Source organism: Lissotriton vulgaris, chromosome 8 (genome assembly GCF_964263255.1).
Source record: "Lissotriton vulgaris chromosome 8, aLisVul1.2, whole genome shotgun sequence".
Lineage (NCBI taxonomy): Eukaryota > Metazoa > Chordata > Amphibia > Caudata > Salamandridae > Lissotriton > Lissotriton vulgaris.
In genome coordinates, this window is record NC_141696.1 from 429,221,506 (window position 1) to 429,249,138 (window position 27,633).

The following is a 27,633-nucleotide window of genomic DNA, read 5'->3' on the forward strand; positions in this document are numbered from 1 at the left end:
GGACTGCTAGGGAGTGCAAGGGAGTGCAGAGTGCAAGGTAGTGCAGAGTGCTAGGGAGTGCGAGGGAGTGCAGAGTGACTAGGGACTGCTAGGGAGTGCAGAGTGCAAGGGAGTGCAGAGTGCTAGGGAGTGTGAGGGAGTGCAGAGTGACTAGGGAGTGCTAGGGAGTGCAGAGTGACTAGGGAGTGCAGAGTGCTAGGGAGTGCAGAGTGCTAGGGAGTGCAGAGTGACTAGGGAGTGCTATGGAGTGCTAGGGACTGCAGAGTGACTGCAGAGATTAAGCTAATGGCAATGTAAATAACAATGCCATTTATTTATCTGTTTTCAAAACCAACACATAAATACATATTTTGTCATGTACAATGCCAATAGCTCTAACGTTTCCAAAGGCGAAACCATTGCATTGTAAATGCTTGTTTCCCTTGTTTTTCTGCCCTTCTGCCCTCTGTTAGACTTGCTTTTTGTGCCTTTCTGCCCCTGTTAGGCTCGGTTTTTTCCCCTTGCAACCCCAGCATCACTCAGCGCAACCCCAGCATCACTCAGCGCAACCCCAGCATCACTCAGCGCAACCCCAACATCACTCAGCGCAACCCCTGCATCACTCAGCGCAACCCCTGCATCACTCAGCGCAACCCCTGCATCACTCAGCGCAACCCCAGCATCACTCAGCGCAACTCCAGCATCACTCAGCGCAACCCCAGCATCACTCAGCGCAACCCCAGCATCACTCAGCGCAACCTCAACATCACTCAGCGCAACCCCAGCATCACTCAGCGCAACCTCTGCATCACTCAGCGCAACCCCTGCACCACTCAGCACCACCACCGCATCACTCAGGACCACCACAGCACCACGCACAGCCACCACAAATTCAATCAACACCACCCAGCACCACCACAGCACCACTCACCACCACCACATTAAATCACTCAGAACCACCACAGTATCACTCAGCACCACCACAGCACCACTAAGCACCACACAGCATCAGTCAGCACCACCACAGCACAACTCAGAACCACCACAAAACTACTCAGCACCACCACAGCAACACTCAGCACTCCACCCTCCAACTCCACCCTACAAATCCACCCTCCAACACCAACTACACCCTCCACCCTTCAAATCCACCTTCAAACAGACTCAAAAAACAAAACCACAATCAAACTCCACCCTCCAAATACAAGTCCACCAAGTTATTTGCAAAGGTTTTACCAATTAGCAGTATACATTACAATAACTTTTATTTAAAAATGAATTCATACATTTCATTAGAAGACATTGTATTTGTAATATCAATACATATAAGTCACATACAAACAACACATATTGTATTACAATTACAAAAGGTGTCACATTTAAAAAATTAAAACTATTGGCATTGTAAAATACAAAACTATTAATTCCTATATTTTCACTATTAAAAAACATAAATAAAAATAAATATCATTTACAATACCAAAATATCAAACTTTCCTAATGCGAGACCTATTGCATTGCAAATGCTTGCTGACATTGCCCCAGATTTCCAAGGATCTGTAAATCTGAGGCAGTGCCAAAAACTAACGGCATTGAAAAGCAGGCGTTAGAGTGACACAAAGAGAAGAAATAGTTTTATTTCTCTTTGTTTTTTGCTCTTTCAATGTGTGTTGCATTCTGCAGCACACGTAGACGGAGCAAATCGTCTTTAGTGATAGTTTATGTGCAAGAAGGTGTCCCTCACTGCACATAAACAATCAACATTGCAACACAGGGATCCTTGCGCCACGGCGCAAGGGTGTCTGCGTTGGTGCTAGGCAGCTTTTTTAGCACTAGCGCAAGGAAAACACAGGGATGCGCTGCATTCTTGTGAATATGGTGCATCCCTGCGTTTTCTTTAATGTTAATAAGCTTTATTGAGTCATAAACTATCAATGCAATACAACATAGGCCTAAAGGATTACAATGTAAATGATAATTTGTAAGCAAAGTAGAGTAGGCAACAAAAGCAGAATAGAAAGCTGTTTACATTTTAGGGATAATATGGGAAAGGAGAAGGGAGGGTGGGAAAGAAGGGGAAGAAAATATATACTTTACAAACAGTGGCTAAATAGTAATAGTATTATGCTCAAGAAACCGTAAACTATAATGAACAGGTTAACTACTAAGTAAAATTCTGCTTGCGTTGTTTAAATGACCCGGCGCTGCTAATGCTTGCAGCAACGCTCTGCGTTATTTCTTTGTAACTGTGCCCCAACTGTGCTTGGCGTATTTCAAGGCACTTCGAGTTTATAAAGTACCTAACATTTCCTTGACAAGAAAATGAAATCCCCGTTCACTGGAGTAGTGGCTGGGACATAGGAGGGACAACTCGCAGCACCGGGCCCGTGAATGGTTGATACAAGAACGCTGATATTTACAAGCCTACAAAAGATGTGTTGTCTGTTGCCTCTGCAGTTTAAGGGAGTATGAATACTACTTACCTTATTTATTCCAGAGTTTTGCTATTTTTAGTTCAGTAATTAAACCATAACAACGGCGTACATACAATAAACCGCATTATTATTAATATTATTGTAACTTGGGTGGCACGTGTGGAGTAGGAATCGGAAGCACTAGAAGATGGGTCAAAGTCTCGGTCATTTAAAGTTTCTTCCTTTCAAGTTACCCTGAGAATATAGGTCATGTTGACCATTGTTCGAGTCTATGCTTAGACACAGGTTCCCCTCCCTCCATTGTATATAGTCAGGCCCGGTATAGAGACAAAGGGCCCGATGTAGGTAGGGCTTTACCGATCGGTATCGGCCGAAAATACCGATTTTTGGCCCTTACCGATCGGTAAACAGCCATCGAGATGTAGGGAACCAACAACAGAACGAATCGGATAGAAAACCGATTCGGAATGAGTACCGAATGGGAAAGAATCCGATACGTACATACCGAAAATCGGATATGTAACGAATCGGAAAAACACCGAATCGGTTACAAGGACCGAATCGGTCCTTGTACCGATTCGTTAGTGACACCGAATCGGAAAATCACCGATTCGGTCCAAGAACCGAATCGTTAGTGACACCGAATCGGAAAATCACCGATTCGGTCCATGTACCGAATCGTTAGTGACACCGAATCGGAAAATCACCGATTCGGTCCAAGAACCGAATCGTTAGCGACACCGAATCGGAAAATCACCGATTCGGTCCAAGAACCGAATCGTTAGTGACACCGAATCGGAAAATCACCGATTCGGTCCATGTACCGAATCGGAAAAAATACCGATTCGGACATGAGCCGAATCGGAAAACATGCCGATTCGTATGAATCTCCGATCGGGAAATTCCCCGATTCCGACAGTTGGGGAGATGTAGGGAGGCACAGAAACACCGAAATCGGCTCAAAATCGGTAGAATTCACTCGGTATTTACCATGGATTGCAATCAGGTGGTAACCAACTCCAACCCATATAAACAGTCCCAAAATGCATTGCAACTTGCAGGATGGCAGCTTTCTATGTCATTGCGAGGCGGCTACGGCTACAGCAGGAAGGACAGAGGGAATGGCTAAGAAATGAACAGGTCTACAGACAGAGGATAACCCTGTTCATGCTCACTGAGGCTGAGATCCTACAGAGATACAGGCTGGACTCTGACACCATACTTGAGCTCATCAGGGACCTTAAGCCATACTTGGACCACCACACCCCAAGGGCACACGCCATCCCTGCGCACGTCCAGGTGCTATGCAGCCTACACCTGGTAGCGTCTGGTAGCTATCAAAGTGGAGCAGCAGCAGCAGGAGGGGTGAGCCAGAGCAGCCTGTCAAGGTTCTTCCACATATTCCTTGACGCCATGATAGACAGGATGGACCAATACATCTCTTTCCCTGCAACCCACGCAGAACTGCTACAAACCAAAGCAGACTTCTACCAGATGGCACAATTTCCCCAAATCATCGGGTGCATAGATGGCACGCACATTCCGATTTGCCCACCAGCGGACACCGAATACATATACCGCAATCGGAAATCTACACACACCATCAACGTGCAGGTGATCTGCAATGCCAAGTGCACCATCACAGACCTGGTAGCAAAATTTCCAGGAAGTACCCATGACTCCTATATATTCCAACAGAGCGGCATATATGCACGGCTGATGGCTGGCGATTTTGGAGAAGGATACCTCCTAGGTGAGCCACATCATCAGACCCCCATAACACATAGTAGGTAGGTGTAATACATGTATGCATGTGTCTAATGTGACCCCTTTCTCTTCCAGGCGACAGTGCATATGCCCTCCGCTCATTCATACTCACCCCCTACCTCAACCCCTCCACACCCAGCCAAAGGAGGTATAACCGGGCCCACATACGCACCAGGAATGTTGTTGAACGGACCTTTGGCATCTGGAAAAGTAGATTCAGATGCCTGCACAAGAGTGGAGGTGCAAGGCAGTATACCCCCATCACCTGCTGCAAGATCATAGCTGTATGTGCAATGTTACACAACCTTGCGGTCAAGAAGGGCACTGAGGTGGAGTTGTCTGACTACGAGGACTATGACGACGACGAAGCTGTGCCACTGACACAGCCAGCTGGGGTGTGTACGCCAAGTGATGGCAGATACAGACGTGAGGAGATCACTGAGAACTATTTCTGACTGAGTACAGATGCAAAGACAGCTAAATGTTGCTTGGAAAAAAAAAGTTTTAATAATGATGCACCACAGTTACAGCACTGATGTGCATCAAATAATGGAGATTGTTAACTCAAATAAAGTCCAGGGTTCTGGTTTGCTCATCCCCCCTTGCCAGCCTATTTTTTGGCCCGCTTTCCAGACCCACTGGGGTGTCCCTCGGCCCCCTCCGAATGGCCAGCAGCATCAGCGGATCGCCTGGTGCTCCTCCTTGGCTCTGATGCAGCGCTGGCCGGGCTGCTGCGGCTGCTGCTGTCTCCAGCATCACCCAGGTCCAGGGCAGGATTGGAGGCGGCGTTTGATATTAACATGGCCTCCATGGCCGTGGTGATCCTGGCCATCCCCCTAGTCAGCTCAGCTGTATGCTGACTGAGCACCGATTCCTGATTTGAGCTGCGATGGCACAGCTGTGCGGTCGCCGCTGCAAGGCGGGCCATGGCCCGGTTGAGCACCCGGGCATCCCTCCTGCGCGCAACCTCATGCTCCTCCTGCCTGGCAGAGGAGTGGGTGATGGCAGTGGTCAGCCTGCCCAACCCTGCTGCCACCTCCTTGTTGCTGTCCACAACAGCCTGGAAACCCTTCACCAACTCCCCCATCTGCAGGTTGTGCTGCAGGAGCTGGCGTTGGCAGGCCATGGTGGATCTGGCCTGTTGGCGCTGGATTTTGACCATCTGGCCCTCCAGGCCCAGGAACACACTGCCCTCCCGTGGTGGTGCAGCAGTGGTGGTGGTGGTGGCACGGCGTCTGGCACTGCTGCCTCCGGCCTGCTGAGTGGGCAGGGGTGCCACTGGTGGGGGTGTGGTGCTGGCCGGTCCCGGAGCCCCTGCTCCCAGGACAGGTAGGACGGGTGGCAAGGCCACGGTTGTGGCAGGTGCTGGTGTCGGCGGAATGGTCTGCCTTGTAGGGGAGTTTTCAGGTGAAAATTGCAAGGGGGTGTGCTGGCCAGTACTGGGGAGTGCACTGCTTGGTAATCAATCACCAGGACTCCCTCCATTCCAAGCCCTGGGGTGTCTCCTTCCTCATCCTCATCCTCCTCCTCCTGGGCAGCCTGGCTGGTGCTCGGCCCTGCGACTGCAGTGCCTGACGTTGATGCTCCCTCTGCTGTCACAGTGTTGCCGCCTGATGGTGCCCCTAGGTACAAAGAAGCATTTGTAAACTGAGTGCCGATGTATTACAGTCAGTACAATTATGGCATTCCACATGTCCTTGCATCTCCTTACACCGTGTCACACTGTTTCCTGTCTTGTGATTCTGCACTGACATATTTGGCTAACTTCTGCTGACTACATGTACCATGATGCTTGTCTCTTGTATGTTGGTGACAGTACAGTGCTGGTGTTTGCCTATGCATTGTGTCTAATGGGGAGGTGTCTGGTAGGGTGTGTCATGATGCGCATGCTTCTTACCTGTAGCTGTGGCTCTCGCAGTGCTGTCCAGGGTCCCGATCCCTACGATGCTCTCCCTCTCGATGGTGCTGGAGACAATTTCCTCCAGCTCGGTGAGGGGTGGCGCCGGGTTCTTGCCTCCTCCGGTGAGATCAGCCTGCCTTTGAAGGTCAGCAAGCTTCCTCTTCGTGAGGCTGCGGAGGTCGTAAAACCTTTTCTTGAGTTCCTCAATGGACCTGGGGGTGACACCAGCAGCATTGACCTTCTGGGCGATGTCGGCCCACAATCTCCTCTTGGTGCTGTCTGGCATGTTGAGGGACAGCTTGCCAAAGAGCTGGCGGTGCACCCTCACCACCTCCTCAACCAGCACCTGAAGTTCGGTGGTGGTGAACTTGGGCTTCCTCTTTTGGGAGGACTTCTGGCTTCCTGCCTGATCTGCCATTTTCTCCTGCTCAGTTTGCAACCTCCTTCTCCCACTGCTGCTAACTGTGTGTTGGGCTCAGGCAGGCTTTCCAGAAACTTCTAGAAACTTCTTAATTGGCTGCACCTGCCAGGGTTGCCACTCCCTGTTTGGGTGGGGGAGGGGGAGCCACCTCATTGGCTGAATCGCCTATTGCCGAGTCGGCTTTTACCGATTCGGTAATATCCGATTCGGTAAAATCCGATTCGGTATTATCCGATTCGGTAAAAGCCGAATCGGTTCATGCAATGCATTCCTATGGGCTTTTTCGCCATGGGTCTATGATTGCTGATTCGGTTTTTACCGATTCGGCTTTTACCGAATCGGTATTCGCCGAATCGGAAATATCCGATTCGGTGGTAGCCGATTCGGTGTTTTCCGATTCGTTGTTGGCCGATTCGGTAATTTCCGATTCGGACCGAGCTGAATCGAAACGTACCGAATCTCATTACCGATGCCGACCGAATCGGTTTTCATTCGGTATTTTTTTCCTACATCTCGTTTTCCGATTTCAGAATACCGATTCGGCCCGCCTCGGTATTTTGAAATCGGAAAATCGCGTTTACCTACATCGGGCCCAAAATATCGACTCCAAAATATCGACTGGACATAATATCGAGTTTTAAATATAGACTGGACAAAATATCGACTGGACATAATATCGACTACAAAAATATCGTTTTTCAGGTAAGTGAAGTAATATCGACTGTATAAAATATAGATAGCAAAAATATCGATTTTTTTATAATATATAATATTTTATAGTGTATTTTTATGTAATAATATGTGTGAATAGTGTGTATTAATGTTATAAAATATTTTATTACATGAATTTTGTTTTTATAATAATTGCGTAATGTAATTCTGTAGCGGGTTGTGGGTTTATAGGGGAATAGGGTGGGAAGTAATGTAATAATAATTAATTAATTAATATATGTTTGTTAATATTTTTAATTAATAATTAATTGATAATTAATTAATATTAATTAGTTAATTAATTAATATAATTTTGAACATATTTTGTATTAGTAAATAATTGTTAATTAATTAATTGTAATTAGTTAATTACATTAATTAGAGAACATTTTTAATATATATAATTTTGTGTTATTTTTAAGTAATTAATTTTGAAAAAATAATATTAATTATTAAAATAATTACAGCTAATGTTCTAATATATTTACTTTATTGTTATTGTTAATTAATAATTAATTGTTAATTAAATAATATTGATAAATTTTGGGTAAAGGAGCATTTTTAGGGTTCAGGGTCAGTTTTCAGTTCATGGGTAAAGGGGTATTTTTAGGGTTCAGGGTCAGTTTTCAGTTCATGGGTAAAGGGGTATTTTTAGGGTTCAGGGTCAGTTTTCAGTTCATGGGTAAAGGGGTATTTTTAGGGTTCAGGGTCAGTTTTCAGTTCATGGGTAAAGGGGTATTTTTAGGGTTCAGGGTCAGTTTTCAGTTCATGGGTAAAGGGGTATTTTTAGGGTTCAGGGTCAGTTTTCAGTTCATGGGTAAAGGGGTATTTTTAGGGTTCAGGGTCAGTTTTCAGTTTTTGGGTAAAGGGGTATTTTTAGGGTTCAGGGTCAGTTTTCAGTTTTTGGGTAAAGGGGCATTTTTAGGGTTCAGGGTCAGTTTTCAGTTTTTGGGTAAAGGGGTATTTTTAGGGTTCAGGGTCAGTTTTGGGTTTTTGGGTAAAGGGGTATTTTTAGGGTTCAGGGTCAGTTTTGGGTTTTTGGGTAAAGGGGTATTTTTAGGGTTCAGGGTCAACAAATAAGATTTTAAAAAATTATTTTTATTATTTTCATTTATTATTTAATTATTATAATTTAATTTAAGTCGTTTTAAGTATATTTTAGTAATTAAAATTTAATATTAATTTAATTTAACACTGTTTTTAATAAAGTCGATATTTTTTACATCTATATTTTTGTTAACGATATTTTGTACTCGATATTTTTGTACTTACCTGTTTGTAGATACAAACTCGATATTTTGACTGTCGATATTTTGTCCACGATATTTTGTCCCTCGATATTATTTCAGTGATCCGTCAGGACCTAAGGTGGTGGCAGGTTCTTGGCCTAAGGCCAGGCCTGCCTGGTCACTGAAGTCTGCATTGCCGCCCCATGGGCATACTTTCTTACCGAAGTTACTTATTGTCAGTTGAGGTTCTGATGATTGTTTATTTATTATTTTGCTTCAGGGAATTGTCATATTATCAAATATGGCGATATCTGATATAAATGTCCTGCCTCATTAGCATGATTGTGTTTTTTTTTATTTTAAATTGATCAGTGACTATTGCTTGGGAATTACCTCATAAAGGTAAAGACTGCGATTAGAAACAGCAACGTGGGGCTTGTTGTTCAGCTTTTGTTTTGTAATCTTCTTTATTAATCCCAGCACTTCCATCTTTTGATCCACTCTCTTATGCTGACAATTGCCATGAATGGGCCTAAACTTGGGTATTTTACAAATGGAGCCAATATAGAAGGCATGGTCAGATCACAGAAAAGACGAGCATTGGCAGAACCAGTAGGTGTGGGTTTAATCTGCTAACGCATATAGCATTAGTACGTTAGAAGGAGACAATCAGGAAGGAGCCAGCAAGAACGACAGTCAGGGCTACAGTTTGTAAAGTAGTCCGTTATGCAGTTCATTCTAAGCACGGGGTTGGAGGCAGAAACATGCACCCAATGAGTTACTAGAATGAAGTGAGATGTGGCTACTCCACTGGTCTAAGCCAACTAGCCAAGACGTGTTTGACGTCAAGTCAGTGGCTAAATTGGAAGAGGAGGAACCCAGTGGTTGATAGGAGCGGGCTCAAAGCCCAGAGAAGGTGTATTTTGGAACTAAGGTCTGTCTGGCAGTTGCGGTGTCAAAACCCCGATGTAAAAAACACATCTAGTCGTTTAAAGGAAAGCGGCAGGCTCCAACGAGGAAGATGAGTACGACAGTCAACAAGACAAAATGTGTCGGATTCTATCATATTTTTTTTATTGTTGCAAAAGTAGTTGTCGACTTCCATCTAGTGGTAAACCAGAGGTATTATGAAGTCTATAATAATTCGGGTGTTTAAAAGAAACTTGTAATATGTTTTGCTAGGAAAATGAACACATTTGATATCATTGCTGTATGAATTCACAGAGTGTGTCATTTGCGAGGAAAGTGTTGACATCGCTTGTAATTCTCCAGATCTTACCAACGTTCTAAGTTTGTAAAGGTATACAAATATTCAAAAAGCTTGGAAAATGTTAGTTCTTGGAAAGGCGAACGTACAGAACTAGAAATACAGACGATATTGACGGAAGAGTAGGAGGCCAGGCCAATCTAACCGCCCGTATCCGCACTCTAGCCAGGACACGTTTCCTAGTGAAAAGATCTGCACCATAGGGTGCCTAGTTTCCCATTCTCCAGTTAGGAAATTGGAGTCCTGTTGCCCCTGATTCCTCTGTAAGGTGTTCTTCCCGTATCCTCTTTTATTAGCAAGTTTGCTTATGCAGGAGCACTTTGTGTGCTGTGCTCTGTCCTTTATAATAATAATAAGAATAATACATTGTAGGTATCGGTTTTGACATATCAGTGCAGCTATCAAGCTGATCTATTGTTAACAGTATACACAGAGTGGGTTTTTGGCCTGCCTCTTTTAGCCATTGGCTTTCTTCGACCAAACTGTCTCAGCTATTGGTTCGAGACTTCGTCAATTTCGTCTGGGTTTAGCCCTCTGGAGTAGGTATCTCTCACCTAATTCTATTGGCTCTTTGTGTGTATCATTCATCCAATCAAGTGCTTGCCTTGACCTTCATGAAGGATGACTTTGCAGCTATAGCTCTCTTTCTCAGCTCCTCTTGGCTACTTCCTGAGTTCCACAGGAGTAGCACACGAAAGGGAGCTCCTTCCTCCTTTCACACATTAAACCTGGTCCTATTGGCTTTGCCGATTCTTGTTTATATAGTGATTGCTTCTGCAGTTTTTTCCAGTTCATAGCACTGTAAACAACAAGAGGTACTGTTACCCAATTTATGGGTTCTAAAAAATGTCTGCCCAGCCGAGATGAACTAATTAAAATGTGTCTGTGTGTGTCAGCAGTGGCGGTTGTCCTCTTTATAATAGAGAGTGTGCCTTATGTGGAAGTCAGACAATTCCCAGAGCCTGACTCTAAAGCACAAATGTGCTTATTGCTAATTTTATGGAAGCACTTGCATGCTTACAAGCAGGGCTACCAGTTCCCTTCAGCTCATTATGGGCATCGTCTCCAGTCCTGGAATTATCACCTAAAAACCACTAGTTGTGTTGTTGCGTTTGAAAACCTACGTGTATGCTTGAGTTGATATTACTACAAATTATATACTGACCATGTTCTCACAAAGGGTTTGTCTTAACGTAGTTACACGAGTAAGTATATTCCCAGTTTTCAGTGTGCAGCAGTCAAAATCAGACAAATACAGACATTTATGAAAGGGTAAATTAAAGTGCACATTTGTAGTTTTTTAAACAATGCTTATGTAAAGGCTTCAAAATACTTCCAGAACCAAGCACAGGAAATGTACTGCTAACAAGAATAGAAGAGCAAAAGTGGAATAGCACGAGCCCCCTCCATTATACAATTACAGCCAGGCACTACTTTGTTTCATACATTTAGCCTGGTTCTGTCCGGATGTGCAGTCCTTTTGATTTCAGGTGGTCTCAATGCTGTAGAAAATTACTAGCAGTCAGGACCAGACTGGCAGCAGCGGGCATCAGGCGTTTCCCTGGCAGGCTGGTAGGGTGGGGGCCGGTTCTCAGCAGTGGGGGCTGGTTTTAAGCTATGCTGCAATATCTGACCCCATTCACAAAAGCAGAAGTGCGTGCCCATCCCCCACCACCAGGGGCTGGTCCGACAGAATTGCCTGGGCCGCTTTGGGTTCCCAGTCCGCCCCTGTTAACAGAGAACTCCCACCCTTCCCTGTGGTGGTAGTCTTGGGGGTATGAGTGCAATATCTCTAAAATGGAAGATGGCTATTGCGTCAGTTGTGGCCTGCACCATGATTGTGGGACTGGGTGAGGGGTGTGACTCCTAGTAATGAGTGTGCTGAAACCTAGACCTCACTTCAGCATCCATCATCTCAACACAGGGAGTTTGTGGGGACACTTTACAAGCTACATTTGTTCCACTGACACAATCGAAGTATGTGAAATAATAGTATTAGCGAATTGAAGCCTCCTCCTGAAATGTTGATCACATGTGACAAATGTCTTGTGGGTTTCTGCTGTTTCCTATACAGCAGACGCCTTGCTCTTGTCGTAGCCTTGATGACAAGAACTGGTCTTTCATGAGGCCTAATCATGTTTTATCCTTTTTAAACATATTTTATTAGCGTGTTTTCCAAACATTGCAATAGTATTGTATCACAGTCATGTTACAAAAGCATGGGCATTTATTTAAGGAGAAAATCAGACTGTGGCTATCATGCAATTACAATTTCAAATGACATTAGTTTCCCTGTGGAATATCTAGTGTACATTAATAGTATTTCAGGGACAGCAGATAAGTCAAACTAGCACATAATTGTGGTAACAGTGAGGTCTGACATCACAATTCACTTTTACTTATTTCTGAAGCTCCAGATTCTTGGTAATTGTTCCACCCTCCATCCATTGGTCATGCCTTAACTCAGTTCAAGGGGGTTGGTGACTGATTCAGTAGACTGAACAAAGGTAGTATGTTACGCCTTGAATTTAACAAGGTGGGTATCCCAAAAACCGAAGCACTCTAAGAGACTTCAAGTTTGCCTGATCTTTGATTTTTTTTGTTAACGTAGTTTATTGGTTTTTTGTACAAAACATACAGACACCCTTACATAGGAATTGCCATCGCATCCGCAAATCATCAATCCAAAATCCCCCCAACAGTTATACTACAAATGGTATGCTGATATATTATTTCTTCATAAGAAGTGCACCGGATGAATCAAAACCCTTAGTGCCATACCTCTTTCCCTTGGTGCTGCTGAAACTATAACTTCCTTCCCCCCTCCCTAACTTTCCACCCCGACGCAGGGGACCATGTCCATTCTCTTTTAATGTGTGTACTCAGGAGTAGCTATGTGTTGAGCTGTGCGATGTACCTGTCATAGTTTGAGGCTGTTCTCCCATTAGTGATCTGCTCATCTCAACTATCGTGTGCCTCGTGTTCCCGTAGTGCCTGTACTAGTGTCTCCCACGCCGCTGCCGCTTCTAGTGCTTTATCATCGTTTCGCCGGCGCGCCAGCTGGAATCTCAGTGTGCTTTCACTAGTGGCCCACTTCAAAAACTCATCCTTCCATCTTTTATCTGTGGGACACATTTTTGCCTTCCAATGTTTCGTAATTTCACGTTTTGCCAATATAAGTCCCATATCTATAAATTTACTGGTAATCTTATTCTGGACGTGTGGGGGAACCAGTGCAGTATACTAGTAGCCATATCAAACTCTAGCCGCCTCTCTGTTATCATGTTCAAGGTATCACTCACCTCTTTCCAATAGTGTCCTATCAACGGGCAGGACCATAGCATATGGTGTAATTCTACTCCAGCTCTCGTGCATCTGGGGCATGCCGCCGCATCTACCTTAAAATACCTCCGGATTTTCCCAGGTGTCAAGTATGCTCTGTGGAGTATGTAGAAATGCACAAGTTGGAACCTTGCATTCCTCGTGCTCTTCCAGGCTCGTCGTATTATCTGTGCCCAGGCTGTCTCTGGAATATCTTTACCTAAGTCAGTTTCCCACTTCCCTTTCAATGCATCTAGGGGTGGCAGGCCTTCAATAAGCATTCTAAAATACAGGCACGTAACCGTTTGCCTGATCTTTGATGATTGATATTGCTGGATTTGCTGTCTAGTGTCATAAGTAAATATTTAAATTGCGTTCCCTGTCTGCGAGTGGGACATGTACTTTTTTGTATGTAAATAATCTGTGGCCATTTGAACTGTTATCAGGGACTGCCAGTGCCTTCAGCCTTTTCTCAAAGATTGTAGGCTTGGAGAACTTTACATTATACGCTCTGCTCCCTTGAACATCTTGCATACCCGAGCAGCAGTGGTGACCGACTTCCCTTTGGCCAGGGTGTCCTTACCCACTTTTAGGTATTCTGTTGCCATTCACTTCACCTCCTTCCAGAGGAATGCTTGCTAGCACAGATGGTGCCTGTCCAGATTCTTGACGTAGTCGGGCCAGTTTAATTCTCTCCACACTTCAGTGAGCTTGATGAACAAGGAGGGAAATAGTTCAAGTAGACATTGTGCTTTCCCTCCGATCCTTTCCAGAGGCTGATAATTGCCTTTATTGTCCGCTCCTTATTCACAACATTGATCTTTTTGTGCAGCCAAAGACAAACCTTCCCATATTCTAGATCGGCGAAAGGCGTATCTTCTGTCCTGAATAGGCGTAACCATTCTAACCATTGTTGATGTATCTGATAGATGTTTCTTGGTGAAGGTCTCCTAAATGATTGTGACCTGCAAGCCCACTGTCCAGTGCAGCTAGGCATTGTCGTTTTTCTATTTCTATTGGTTTTGTATTTTATCTTCCACTAGTTTTTCCGGTATAGGCGTCGCCTTTTGAGGCTTCTCCTCCCTCACAGGTGCTTGTGCAGTTTCTACCTGCACTGATCTCTTTCAGCCCGCAGCAGTCTGTTGATTTTTTTACTTTCGAGTCTTTAGTGTTCAGAGGCTCCAGATGCTCCACTCCCGGAGCTCTTGGTCATTTTCCTACTGCTCAGCTGAGTAGTAGGCCCCACATTTCTATGCCATATGCAGCGGATCGCTTGGGTTGATCACTTTTTCATGTAGTCTCTGCCTGAACCATACTTAGAAAAACTTGAACTGCTGACTCAGCTTTCGATGTTTCATCGCTTTGAACTGTTGTAACTCTCTGCACCTCTTTGCAATTGAAGTTCATCTTTGTACTTAGGCGAAGCATTTTGTTTCTCCTCTAGTGGCTGAGAGTGAGGGACAACAGCACTGAAGGTATCCATCTTCGTCTTGATCTCTTGCATCTCCCTCTAGACAGCTGTCAGCATGGGTACAGAGGCTGTGTCAAAGTAATAAGCCTTTTTCCTCTTTTTCTTTTGCTTCTTCTGTGAATTTAGGCAGGCTCACCTTCTTCTCTTCTAGCTATAGTGACGAGGGAAGCAGGACTTGGATATCTGCAGCCAAAAGGAACAGGTTTTGGAGGAGTTCAAGTCTGATTCCTCTATCAATATGCCTCTCTTGTGGTGGGCAACTGCAGGATGTCTTCAGTTCTGGGGACTTAATCACACAACCTCCTTCCGTTTTGTGACTTGTCTTGTGTATCTCATCAGTAGTTCACTTCCTGTTTCTGGGTGCTCAAAAAGTCCTTCTACTATGGAGAGTATTGCACTGGCAGAGGTGTCTGGCTTCGCAATACTTATTGCAGCAATTGCCTTCACACCTGCTTCTTCAAGACACTCAAGAACTTTTGTTCACCTTTTTGTCTCGTAGTTCACTTTTTGACCCTGAGCAGGTCTATCTCTTTTCCATCTGTCAGGTCTTTTAGAAAATGATGCCAAGTTTCTCAACATCTCTTGGAGTGAGGCGGGTTCACTTACTGTGGCAGCAGTCCTATCCTGGATCTTTGGTAGGTTGATTACTTCACTGTTGAAAGGGCACGGGGCCTCGCAACGTAATCTTTTAGTCGGATCATCAGAGATTTCCCCCCTTGGTCGTATGGACTTTTGTTAGTTGTAAGAAGCATTTGGACAGTAGTGAATCTCAATAATACATTTCAGACTTGTGAAGCCAGTGTGAGTCCACAATAAGGACCAAGAGTCACACAATGTAAAGGGTTTTATTTTAGCTTACCAATTAATCCAGTATAAATGCAAACCATAAGGCAATTTAATAAATTCAGAAATAATAAAAGGTAAGCTAAAATATTGCAAGAGATTGTGGCGAAACAGAATAAAGTTTTGAATTACAATCACCCAAGTAATGCAGACACAAATTAAAACAAGCAGGTGTTCTATAAAGAAACTTCCCTTCCCTCAACTAAGCCTAATTAAAGTATAGGATTGTATACCCTGGGCCTCTAATTGGGGAGCATAGTAGAATGTGTCAGCATGAACAGACCTCAGTAGAAGTCTTAGAAAATGAAAGAAAGTGATCAGCATAAAGCTTCACACTTGAAAAATTAGGTCAAGCAAAGAGGTCTGTACATCTGTAAGTCTAAAGGGAATCTGCTTTAACGGGTCTGACTCTGAGAACACCAATATAAGAGTAACAGGAGACTCAGCAACGTCCTTATCTCCGTTCACACCAACAGGAGCCAATCATAATCAGTGCTTAAGTGCGTCTGCAACATGGTATCAGGTTCTGAGCGCATCGGACTAAAGCTGCATTTCCGAACCTTGAACATCTTTGTCTTGGTACATAATGAATTCTCCACGTACACTGCCAAGGCTTTCTCTCCAAGCCTCAATATCAGAAGTCCATTACAGACAAGAAGCCTTTCTTGCTAACATATATCATTATAATAAACCTGCAAGGAAAAATGAGAAAATGATGCCAAAGCAAAATGCATTTCAGCTAAAGCCTGCACTCAGGCTAACTTTGGATAAGCATTTAATACGCACTTCAAATATGTGGTTATATTTGTGCACTCCTTCACTTGACTATAAATGCAAAATGAAGCAAAGGAATACATGGTTACATATTCAAATGTAAATTTCAGAATAAGTGCAAATATAACTTGAAGTGTAAGTGTAAACCGTGAATAAAAAATACATGCCTTTGTGTTTACTGAACATTAGTGCACATGTATAGAAACCTCTAATCTCCACAGTGAATACATTTAGTTAATGTGTTTAAATGTTTCACAGACGTTAATAAAGTTTAAGCACACAGTGAATATAATGTCACATGCCATTACATAATTGTGTTTCTGTGACGTGTAAGGGTGGAGTCTAGATGCCACTGCTCCACCAACAATCATGAACATGGAGTATATTGGGGAGTATATGTAGCAGAGGCTATGGCGTCCAGTTCCAGTTCGACAGCATACCAACTGGTTATCTGGGGTATGCATACTGCAAAGGATGCTTAAGGTCTCTAAGATCCTCCTCCTGATCTTCAGCTTTTGCTCCAGGTCAAATGTATTTATCCTCTCTGTGATGTCTTCCTGGGTGATGCATTACTTCTCGATGTTTCCCTCGCCTTTATCCTATGATGATCTGATTCCTGTCCATTTTGCTGTTCTGTCTTCAGTTGCCTGCATTTAACAGCGGGTTCTTTTAGTGTAAATAACAAGGACCCCCTGAATGACTGATATTAACAATTCCTAGGTCAGGGACATAACAACATGTGAAAAATAACAACCTAGGCAATCTACTGTTTGCTTGTCATGTCTAGTAACAGAGAGGAAAAAGAAACTAATAACAATTAAAATTCTGCTTTTTATTAATTCAATCAAAAAAATATACGTTGCTTAAAAAGATTTATAAACTCAAATTCAATGAGCCAATAACATCAATAATGAACAAAAGACATCATAAATTTATATAGACAATATTTTGTTTAAAAAGGAATTTTTATAAAAAACACAGTGGCACAATAATACTATCGACGCGCGTTTCGGCGACCAGCGCCTTCTTCAGGAGTAACCACGTACTGCTAAATCACGAAGTTTTAATAACGTGAAACACCTGGGTCTCAGCATGCAGTGATAAAAACAAAGTTGTCTTTTGATTTCATATATTGTAAATTCACAAACGATGGTTATGGCTTACGAAGTTCTTCACAATGCACGAAAAGTGAGGTCAAGAGTACAGGAAGCTAAGGTTTCATAGCTGCTCATGCAGCTTCGCAGATATCGTTGGACTTAGAAGTCAATAAATCTGTAAGGCGTCTGATACGATCTCATAGATGTAATTAAAAGGCACAACTCGAATCTGGGATGTGCCGATATTAATATTCGCCTCCTGGTCTACGGATGAAAAAGAGGATATACACTGTTCTTAATATGCCGGTGATAAATCCTCCTGATGTGGGGATATTCTTAAATACAGTGATGCTAAAATGCTATGCGATTAGTGCAGACCAGAGGCAGATGACAACGTGCTTCTCAGTTCGAAAATTCTCAAGAAAACAAACAAGCAAACAGTAGATTGCCTAGGTTGTTATTTTTCACATGGTGTTTAACAGCGGGTTCTAGCATTCAGGCCTGCTGTGCAATACCTTTTGGATAACGGGACCTCCGTGACTGTGACTGACCATATTTGGGTGTGGTTGGTCTAAGAAATGCTGTTATCACTCATGTTTGTTACTGGACCTTTGTAGATAAAATAACTGACACAAGGGAGCTTGACTAGGGTTTTCGATCCTAGGGTAGATAAAGGCAGACTGAGAGTAAGAAGACAGGGCACATCGCAGCGTCTGAGAGCTGGGGCAGTAGTTGGCCACCCCTTGATCCAGTGAAAGGGCCAAAACGCTGGGGAGGCAACCCACTTTCCTGCATTACGAGAGCAGAAGTCACTTTGTCTTGGGGGAGGGGGGTGAGGAGGTATGCATGTGTACTGCTCAGACCAGCACTCAGACTGAGACTTGCTGGGCGTGGAGCAGCTGAGGCACACATGCTGGCAGCAGAACTTTGTGCTTCCCCACTGGAGACAAGACTCCTACTTTTAAGGTAAATGACTGTTCCTTACACTTGTGGGAGCGCTAAGCCGATCTTTCAAGTACGGCACTGCATTTAAGATAAACAATGTCAGACTATTTATGCTACAATGAGTTACAGAGTGAGGAACACACGTGTATGTAAGTTTAATAGTGACAAAGTCTAAGAAACAGGGCAAAGCGTAAAGTTCTCTAGGGTTTCTTAGGAAAATATTGTATCATATGGGCGAATACAGGGGGATGAAATCTCACACTCTCAATGCATTGTGTGATTAGGTCTGTTTGCCAAATTGGGTGCAGGGGTCTAAAGCAGGAAGTTAGCAAACATGCTTCTACTATGCTTAATAGCAGAGTTAAGGGGCAGGGATGCCTAAAAAAAATGGGGAGGGTGACTGGGCACCTGGTGTTTCTTTTATGGATTCAAGGGAAGCGAGCACTGATGGAAGTGGAGGAGTGTGATATGGAACTTGGGGCCAGATGTACTAACATTAGGAATACCGATTATCTAATTGCGATTTTCTTCGATTCGCGATTAGGAAAGCGGTATTCCTAATGTATGAAACACTTTTGAGTTTCATTAGCGATTCCTAGTGGGTCGCAAATAAACCTTTCTCATGCATATTAATGAGGTAGGTCGCAATTTGCAACCCATTAGCAATATCAGCTATAACAGAGATAGTGTCCTGCTGAATTCAGCAGACCACCATGTCTGAGATGGCTTTTTAAGAAAGCAATCTTTTTTTAAAAATCCAGGAGGATGCATTTAAAAAGAAAAAAATGAACCTTTGCATTTTCATTGTTTGGGACCACGGCCTGCTGTTAAAGCATATTAGTTTTCCATTCTCGAAGGGGAGGCGGTCCTCTGGGGACCCCTTCATATTTGCAGATGGGTTACCACCTCCTTCAAGGAGTTAAAAAATATGAATGTTTTGCGACCGAAATTCGGTCAGAAAATGGTCATACATCCCATTGAGCTTCAGTATTTGGAAGGGACGCCATAAACACGTCCCTTCCAAATACCTAATCGCAAAAACAAATTGCAATTCGGGAACGTGTTACTGAATTGCAGTATTTGTTTTATACATATGTAAAGGCATTTTTGTGTTTGGAAACAGCTTGATCGGCCATTTCCAACTTCAAAAATGCTTTGGATATGTGGCCCTAAATATATTTTTAATATATATTTAGTGGGTTTTGAGGCAGGCATGGAAACAGGGACATAGTTTGATTGGACTTTCATAACTTCTATCCATGGCAAAGCCTGTGCTTGGGGCCAGCTTTTGTGATCAGTCAGGGTTGCGGAGGACCTGCAGAAAATGCAAATGTAGTCGACTCCAGCTTTTCTATCATTGTATATGATGCCTTTTTTACTCTGAATAAAAAACAACCTTGTTTTGTATACCTGCCCAGCTTAAATTGTATGTGTTTGCTTAATGAAGTCAATCACAGCAGCTATAGTGATCCAAAAGGACTTTAATACTATCCACCTGCGCTCAACTCCTCCACCCAGCAGCAACTGCCTCACAGATGCAAGTACAAAGATTCTAAATGACATGTTAGCATTCTGATGGCAAAGGCAATCTAATAAGACAATGAAATAAAAGACCGAACACAACAGTTATCAATTGAAAAATCAATTGCACTGAAATATCTCCATAATCATTTCTTTATCATTATCACCATATCATAGTAATGTAATTTTGTTTGTCCTTGCCATAGTTACTGTATTTCAGTTATACTAATTATGTTTCAGCTAAAATACACCAAACACCCATATTCTGTGAATGTGGCAGAAAAAAGCCAATTTGTTGCTCTTTTCCCATGTAAAAATCAATTATGTGATACTGACTCTGGACATTTTCTTTGAGTATGACTTTGTATTAAAGTGAGTGTTCTGGATTCCTTCTTACCAGTATGAGAGAGAACGGATTCTGGCACATGAAGGTGACATAGACTATGTATAGACAATAGCCTAAAGTCATTAAAGGTCTCTCAGCATAATGCACATTGCGTCTTTCTGGTGGGTGATAACATTGTCACTATTACATCTTTGTGTGGCTCCAAGAGATTATGGGGTTGTATGTCGCGATATCAACAACAAAGGTATTGTGCTACAAAATGAGCAGTCGGAATATCGATTCCCATAATATTGCGTTGCTAGATTTAAATAGGGAAGTATAGATTTACAATTCTTAACTCTGCATCTATGATACATTTATATCATCAAAGTACATAGATGTGTAGTACATCTGTCCTTGCCTATATATACTTACCATCTCACTATTTTTTTGTCGCCATTCTGGATATGGTACTCTTATAGGACATTAATTAGGACTCAGTGTTGTTGGTAGTATTCCGAGAAAGAGTGATACAGCTCATCTTCAATGGGCGCCAGGTTCTTCGCGCCTGTCGGAGCTTCCCCTTTGCTTGACAGTGAATTACCATATTTTGATGAAACTTTTTTTACTGTTTGGCAGTCTGCCAGCTCAGATCGAAATTGCATTCAGCTTTCTCTCTGAGTAAGGGTTATGATGAGTCAGACTTAGACTCAGAGTAATGAAGATTGTCAATCCAGCTACCTCCAAGAGCTCAGCAGTTTGGAGGAATCCCGTCAGCGACATGTAATGCTTTTCTTTTCTCTGATTTGTTTTAGTCTGTGGTTGATGACTGGATTGACGCTTACAAAGAAGACAGAGATGTAGCACTTTTGGACCTCATCAACTTTTTCATCCAGTGCTCGGGGTGCCAAGGTATTTTTCTTATTATTTGTTTAGGTTTGACATGAAATGCTGCTTGTACCGTTCATGGAAACAATATTGTATCCTATGCTCATTTTATGGGGATTTAGTTCAACCTCCTGGAGCCATTGGCCTCTTTTGCCCTGCAACCTTCAGCCATCAGTTGGAGACATCATCAACCACATCTTGGATCTTCCCTCAGGACTGTTCCCATGAGGCACAGGGTCAGACTGATTTGCATATGGCCATGTCTGAACAGGGGTGGTGTGGAGTGCAAAAAACGATGGATTTAGGCCCAGATCTCTGTACTGGGGTGAATGTATGACATTGTTCAGCATTCTGTCCATCAACTGTGGTTTTTGCATTTGTCACCCCGAGTGGGATGGGTATGCTCAGACGTGAGTCCCATGCACTCCACACCACTGGATTCAAGCAATCCGGGCTGAAGACGGCTGGAATGCCAGAAACCGGTCCTCCAGGGAAGGCATGGCTTGGCAGTTCGGGCTGGACTGTTCCCATGAGGCACAGGGTCAGACTGATTTGCATATGGCCATGTCTGAACTGGGGTGGTGTGGAGTGCAAAAAACGATGGACTTAGGCCCAGATCTCTGTACTGGGGTGAATGTATGACATTGTTCTGCATTCTGTCCGTCAACTGTGGTTTTTGCGCTTGTACCGTTCAAGGCAACGATATTGTATCCTATGCTCATTTTATGGGGATTTAGTTCAACCTCCTGGAGCCATTGGCCTCTTTTGACCTGCAACCTTCAGCCATTAGTTGGAGACATCATCAACCACATCTTGGATCTTCCCTCAGGATTATTTTAATCTCATTGTTTTTTTTGTCGGCTGTTCAGTTATATCCTTCCACCTCAATTGGAATGCATGAGAAATTATTCTACATGTGGTTTCAATAAACGAACGGCCTGATAGTAAAAAGGAAGCAAGCACTGACAAAAGCATCTGAAAATTGATGCTTTATTCTCTGTAGCATCCATTTTTCAGATGCTTTTGTCTATGCTTTATTACAATAAGTTTGACACATGCCATGCAATTGCCAAACCTATTGGCTTTTCCAATGCTTGTTTATGTCCTTTGGAGACAGCACCGATTTTGCTGGCAGTAGGTATAGTTTTTATTTATCCCGGTGTGCTTCAGACCCTGTACCACGTTATAAAAAGTTTGCTTCACTTTTTTGCTTCTTCTGTATCAGGGAATAGAGGCAAATACGGTGAAAAATTATTGTTTCACTACTTTGCTCTCTTTACAAAAACAGTTCTTCACTTCAAATGTGAAAGACGAGGCTATGAATGAAACAAATTCCATCTGTTGCATTTTTTAGAACGTAGCAAATACAGTGCAATGTTAAGTGCTGCTGCTTCTTCAAACGGTTAATTATGAGCCAGAATGTCTTCGTTAAAATCTCACATTGCATTTCATTCGCCTTTTAATGTGTGTAAAATTATTTCTGCCAGGTGAAGCCAAAGCGGTTTGCCATGAAATATAATAGCTCAACTCTATTATTTGGGTAATTATAAGTGGGAGTATCTTTATTCATCCTCTATGAAACTGCTAACTGCGTCTCACGCAGTGCAACACGTTTCAGCATCGAGGCAGCATATATGCTGTCTGCTAAAGACGTTGGCCCAGATGCATCAAGGTAAAATCCGCTCGCAAAGGGGCAGATTCTCAGAATCTGCCCCTTTGCGACCTGTATTTTTGCATTTGGGGTGCATCATCCCAAATGCATAAATCGCAAATTAAGAATTCGCTAAATTGCGATTAGTTGCATTTAAGGAATCTCAAATTGAGGTTCCTTAAATGCAATGCATCAAAGTAAAAAAATTAGCGATTTCACTAATAGGAGTGGCAAATTACCATGCAGTTCAACTTCATGGTAATTTGCAAAAACTTTGAAAAATGCATTTTTGTGCATTTTTCAAAGTTTCATGTTGCGCACACACATGCCCTAAGGGCATGTGTGTGCGCGACACATGTGCACAGATCAATTTCAGGGGTGCAACAGGGTGTCCTTTGGACACCCCTGCACCCTTGAAATTGCATTCTCAATTTGCAATTCGCTAATTGCAATTCGCAAATTGAGAATGTCTTCCCATTCATTCCTATGGGCCTCTAGGCCCATAGGAATGAATGGGGAGGTATTCCTTAATTGCGACTCGCAATTTGCGAGTCGCAATTAAGGAATTTTAAGAATTCGCTATTTTTTGAGCGAGTTCTTCTTGCATAGCATTTTGATATTCCTTATTAGCGATTCCTTATTTTTCGCTAATAAGGAATGGCAAAATGGATTCTTGATGCAACTGGGGGCTAGATCTTGTAAGACTTTTTGTCCTTAACTGTGCTCCTACAATGAGAATAACATGGTGGGTAATGGAGTGCTTTATAAAACTTCAAATCCACTCATTCTGAGGGTAGATAGTACAGCAGATATCCGACAGCTCACTATGAACTGCCCTGTTGCAAACTACGCTATACCTGTCATTTGTATTAGGGAAGCTTGCTCTGTTGCAGCATGCACAAAACCTTCTTTGTGTGTGAGGATAATTTCCTTTACTGCTCCCAAAGTTTTATCTGCTCTCATACCGGGATGAAAAAAGAAGGAAGTTGTGTATCTGAGATGCACTATGGTGATGGTGAACTTAACAAAATAACAGCTTTTTATGCATTTCTAAAAGTAAAAACTTATTTTTATAAAAGCACTGCCGGAACTGAAACCTTATATAAGATGTTCATTTAGTTTGTCTTAACATGTGGGATTTGTTAATGCCGAAAGTAGGGTTTTGGACAACATGTATTTTGTATTTGGTATTTGTTAGGCGCATGTATCACCCGTAGGTCTTACAGCGCCAGCGGGTGTAGGAGGGTTACAGTAGATGACTCACTAGTGCCGGAAGAGCCACGTTTTCAGGAGTTTGCGAAAGCTTTTGTGATTGCGTTCATCACGTAGCTGGATATGAAAAGAGTTCCACGTTTCTTGACTGAGTTTGGAGAATGCTCTGTCCCCCGTTCTGATAGTTCGCACTTTGGGTACATCTAGAAGTAGTTTGCTGGATGAGCGGAGAGATCTCTTATTTGCAAGGTACATGGGTCCATTGCCATTGAGAGTTATATGAATTATGCAGCATGTTTTAAAAATGATACTTTTTTTCACGGGCAGCCAGTGTAGGGCCCTCAGAGAGGGAGCTGAGTGAGAGCGAGGAGGAAGATTGCGAACCACTCTGGCTGCCGTGCTCTGCAACACCTGAAGTTTAGACAGGTGTTCCACGTTGCTGCCTGCGAGTAATGCATTGCCGAAATCTAGACGGCTATATATGAGGCCTTGGACAAGGGGCATCCGAGAGGAAAGCGGATTCCACATAATGATTTTTTTTAAGGTTCTCAGGATGCCAAAGCTGGTGCGCACAGTGGTATTAATGTGCTCAGCCATGGAGAGCTTGTCATTGATGATAAAGCCTAAATTGTGTGCTCAATTTTTAGGTGGGTGGGGGGCATGGGCCTAAGACCGGTGACCACCAGTCGTTGGTTCAGATTTTGTGCGCGTTACCGAAGAGCAGGATCTCCGTTTTACTGTCATTCAGTGACAGGTGCTTATTGGCCATCCAATCATTGACTGATGCCATGCAGTTGGAAAATCTGATTTCGGTGTCTCCATGGTCTGTCCCGATCGTGATCAGGAGTTGCGTGTCATCAGCATATGACACTGTGTCAAACTCATAGTTGCGGGTGATTTTTGCTAATGGGGACACATAAAGATTGAAGACAGTCGGTCTCAATATCGAACCCTGGGGGGCACCTTTATCAATGCTATGTTTTTTGGACACGAAGGGGCCAATTTGGACATTGGAGGACCTATCCGACAGGTAGCTCCTGATCCATCCTAAGGCCGGGCCTCTGACAACCATCTCCGACAGATGGAGCAGCAGGGTGCTGTGGGAGATGGTGTCGAAGGCCGCGGAGAGATCGAGCAGGATCGAACATGCACCTTACATTGACCGTTGAATACCAGTGCAGGCTGTGGAAGTTGTGGATGCAGCTGAAAAGCCTCCCACTGCACCCACAGAAAGAAACTTGCTTCCGTAAACACCAGAACTAGCTAACTTGATAAGTGACAGCCTTGCCCATTACAGATGTTTGGTTACCCTTTTTTCTGCATTAGATGGACAACGCTCCAAAGGGTTTATTAGGCGGCTGCTCACAATATACTCAGCATCAATTACCATACTGGAACATTGTGCATGGCAAATTCAAAACACTGCGGCAGGGATTTACAGAAATCTTCTCATTTGTATTGTTCTCTGTTCCACCTGTCCAAACCCTTGCCCCTCCACCCATTTCTGGATTAGACTGGGAAAACACAAAAGATAGTTCACTACTACCCTGTCTTACACACATATTTATACCGGTGAGGGGAGGAGGGGGGAGGGGCTCCTCCGTTGGAGCAGAGGAGTGTCAGCACCACTTAAATTACCCTCAGAAATGAAAAATAAACTGATAATTCATTACCATTTTATTTTTCATCCTCCTGTCCTGAACCAAACTTTAGAGGACGGGGTGAGCTGCTGCTGAATGACAGCAGCAGGGAGGAGGGTGGGCTGTTTGTGCACTTTTCAAAGTGCGCATGGCCCTTTGGCCGGACTTCTTATGATGGCCAGCCAGACATGTGCAATTTGAATCCTCTACCCCAGCTGTTGCCAGACAACTAGGTTGGAGTAAATGCAGGCCACCAGTGCACTGGAGGAGCGCTGAGTGAGGCTGTTCTCTCCAATCAAGACGTTACTCTCACAGCATGAGAGCTTCGCCAGGATTGGAGCCCCCTCTACATCCAGTTCCTGAGAAGAGATCTGGAACGGAGGACGTCGGTTCAGGTGCATTTTTTAATGTTAATATTTGGAGACACGCCCACCCACCCTCTCCATAGATGCCAGCCACCACTGATTTATACTGCTGAGCAACTTCTACAACGTGGTGGTTGATGTACCAAATTCACCACAACTTCAGTGACTCAATATTTGCTCAGATGATACTGGGAATCAGAAGTACAGCACAACGGACCAGATGTACGAAGGTATTTTGTGTTCTCAAACCCTGTAATTTGCAAAATCTCTAGATTTGCAACCCAGGCATGCCTTTTAAATGTACAAAACCGATTTTACAAGTCTGAAAATGTTTTCTGACTCATAAAACGGATTTTGCGACCCACACCAAATCACAATTTGTTTGCTTGAAAGGGGTGTTCCTTGCAAACTGCGATTTGGTATGCCATGCATCAATGACCATATTTCTGGTTGCAAACCAGTGATCATTTTCTGAAACCTCAAATGGGGTGGTAACTGATTCTCAGATGGAAATCATGTTCGCTGCCTGCTTCCTCTGATGTTTTTCTAAACAGAAAGCTTTTTTTTCCTCTTCTTTCTTCTTCATGTATGGTTCAACCTGGTTCCATTTAAGAACTCCCTTCTTTTTCAAGAGTTTGGAGAGAAAATTATCTGTGTAGAAGATCTAGACAAGTTGAAACAACTTGTCTCTTTAACTTGGTGGTTCTTGTACATTTTCAATTTACATCTGGACAATACTTCTGATTTGTCTGTTTCTCAACTTAAAATTTTTGTTTCATCATTTAATTACAACTAGTTTCCACCCCTGTACGGTATGCATGTAGGGGAGATATAGTTATGGCCATGTTGGGCGCACAGCACAGAACCTCCAGCACATCACATTCTATTATGTCATTGGGAACAAAGAAGGCAATATAGTGCACCTGGGAAATACACAATTCTCCATACCCGTCTTGCTGCTGCCGGCCCATATGGTGCGATCCTTAGTTAGTTTGCTTCTTTTCTGAAAAATCAGACACAGGCAGTGACCATGTTCCAGTTCAGCTGATCTTTTAAGGGCATTGTTAGAAAGTGGGATCTGGTTGGCAGAGGTATGCACCCTGTCCAATCGGGTGCCACAATCCTAGTCAGGGTAGGTGTCATACATAGTAAACGTTTACCTGTGCTCACCCTCTGGTAGAGTGGCACAGAGCAGTCAGGCTAAACTAAAGAGGCAATGTGCAAAGTAATTGTGTGCACACACATAGTAACATGGTGAAAACACCACAAAAGTACTCCACACCAGTTTAGAAATTAGCCAAAAATTATGTGAGCAAAACAAGACCAAAACAATGAAAATCCAATATATACAAGTCAAGATAAGCATTTTGCAAAATTAACCACAAATGCAGTACTTAGAAATCAGTACCTCCAATCTGGTCTCACTTAGACGACAAATCCAAAAAGTTCACTCCTACCGCGATGGAGCGTGGGCTAGATTCAGGAGTCATGCACACTCGCTTAAGTGCGTTGGATGCTTTGAAGATTGTAGATTATGCATTGCCCAAAGGAGAGAAGGCGTCACTGTCGAAGTCAATGCTTTGTTTCCGAAGTCGGGCAACGTCGGGGATAAGTTGATGCCAAGAAGCGATGTGCATTGGGCTGATGTGTTGTCGTCCCGTCACTGACTGTAGGCAATGTGTGCAGCACAGGGCGATGTGGAAACACTGCGTTGTCAAAGTCGGCGCTGTGTTGAAGATCGTGGGCGATGTGTCTCGCATTCGGCAAGGGGTGTCCGTGACTTCGTGCAGGCAGTGGTAACGCTTCGACGTCATAGGGAAATACTCCAATTCCGATCGGCACAATATCCTCAATGCATTGGTTTCTTGGGT

The 27,633-nt window shown here is 43.4% G+C and overlaps 1 protein-coding gene across 1 annotated transcript in view; it reads left to right on the forward strand.

The window, feature by feature from the left end:
• Positions 1-27,633, forward strand: part of LOC147697138 (cohesin subunit SA-2-like) — a 741,253-nt gene that overhangs the window by 148,864 nt on the left and 564,756 nt on the right. The window contains exon 4 of the mRNA XM_086934206.1: positions 20,822-20,918. Within this exon, the coding sequence (XP_086790332.1) occupies positions 20,822-20,918 (97 nt within the window). The remainder of the gene's footprint in view (positions 1-20,821; positions 20,919-27,633) is intronic.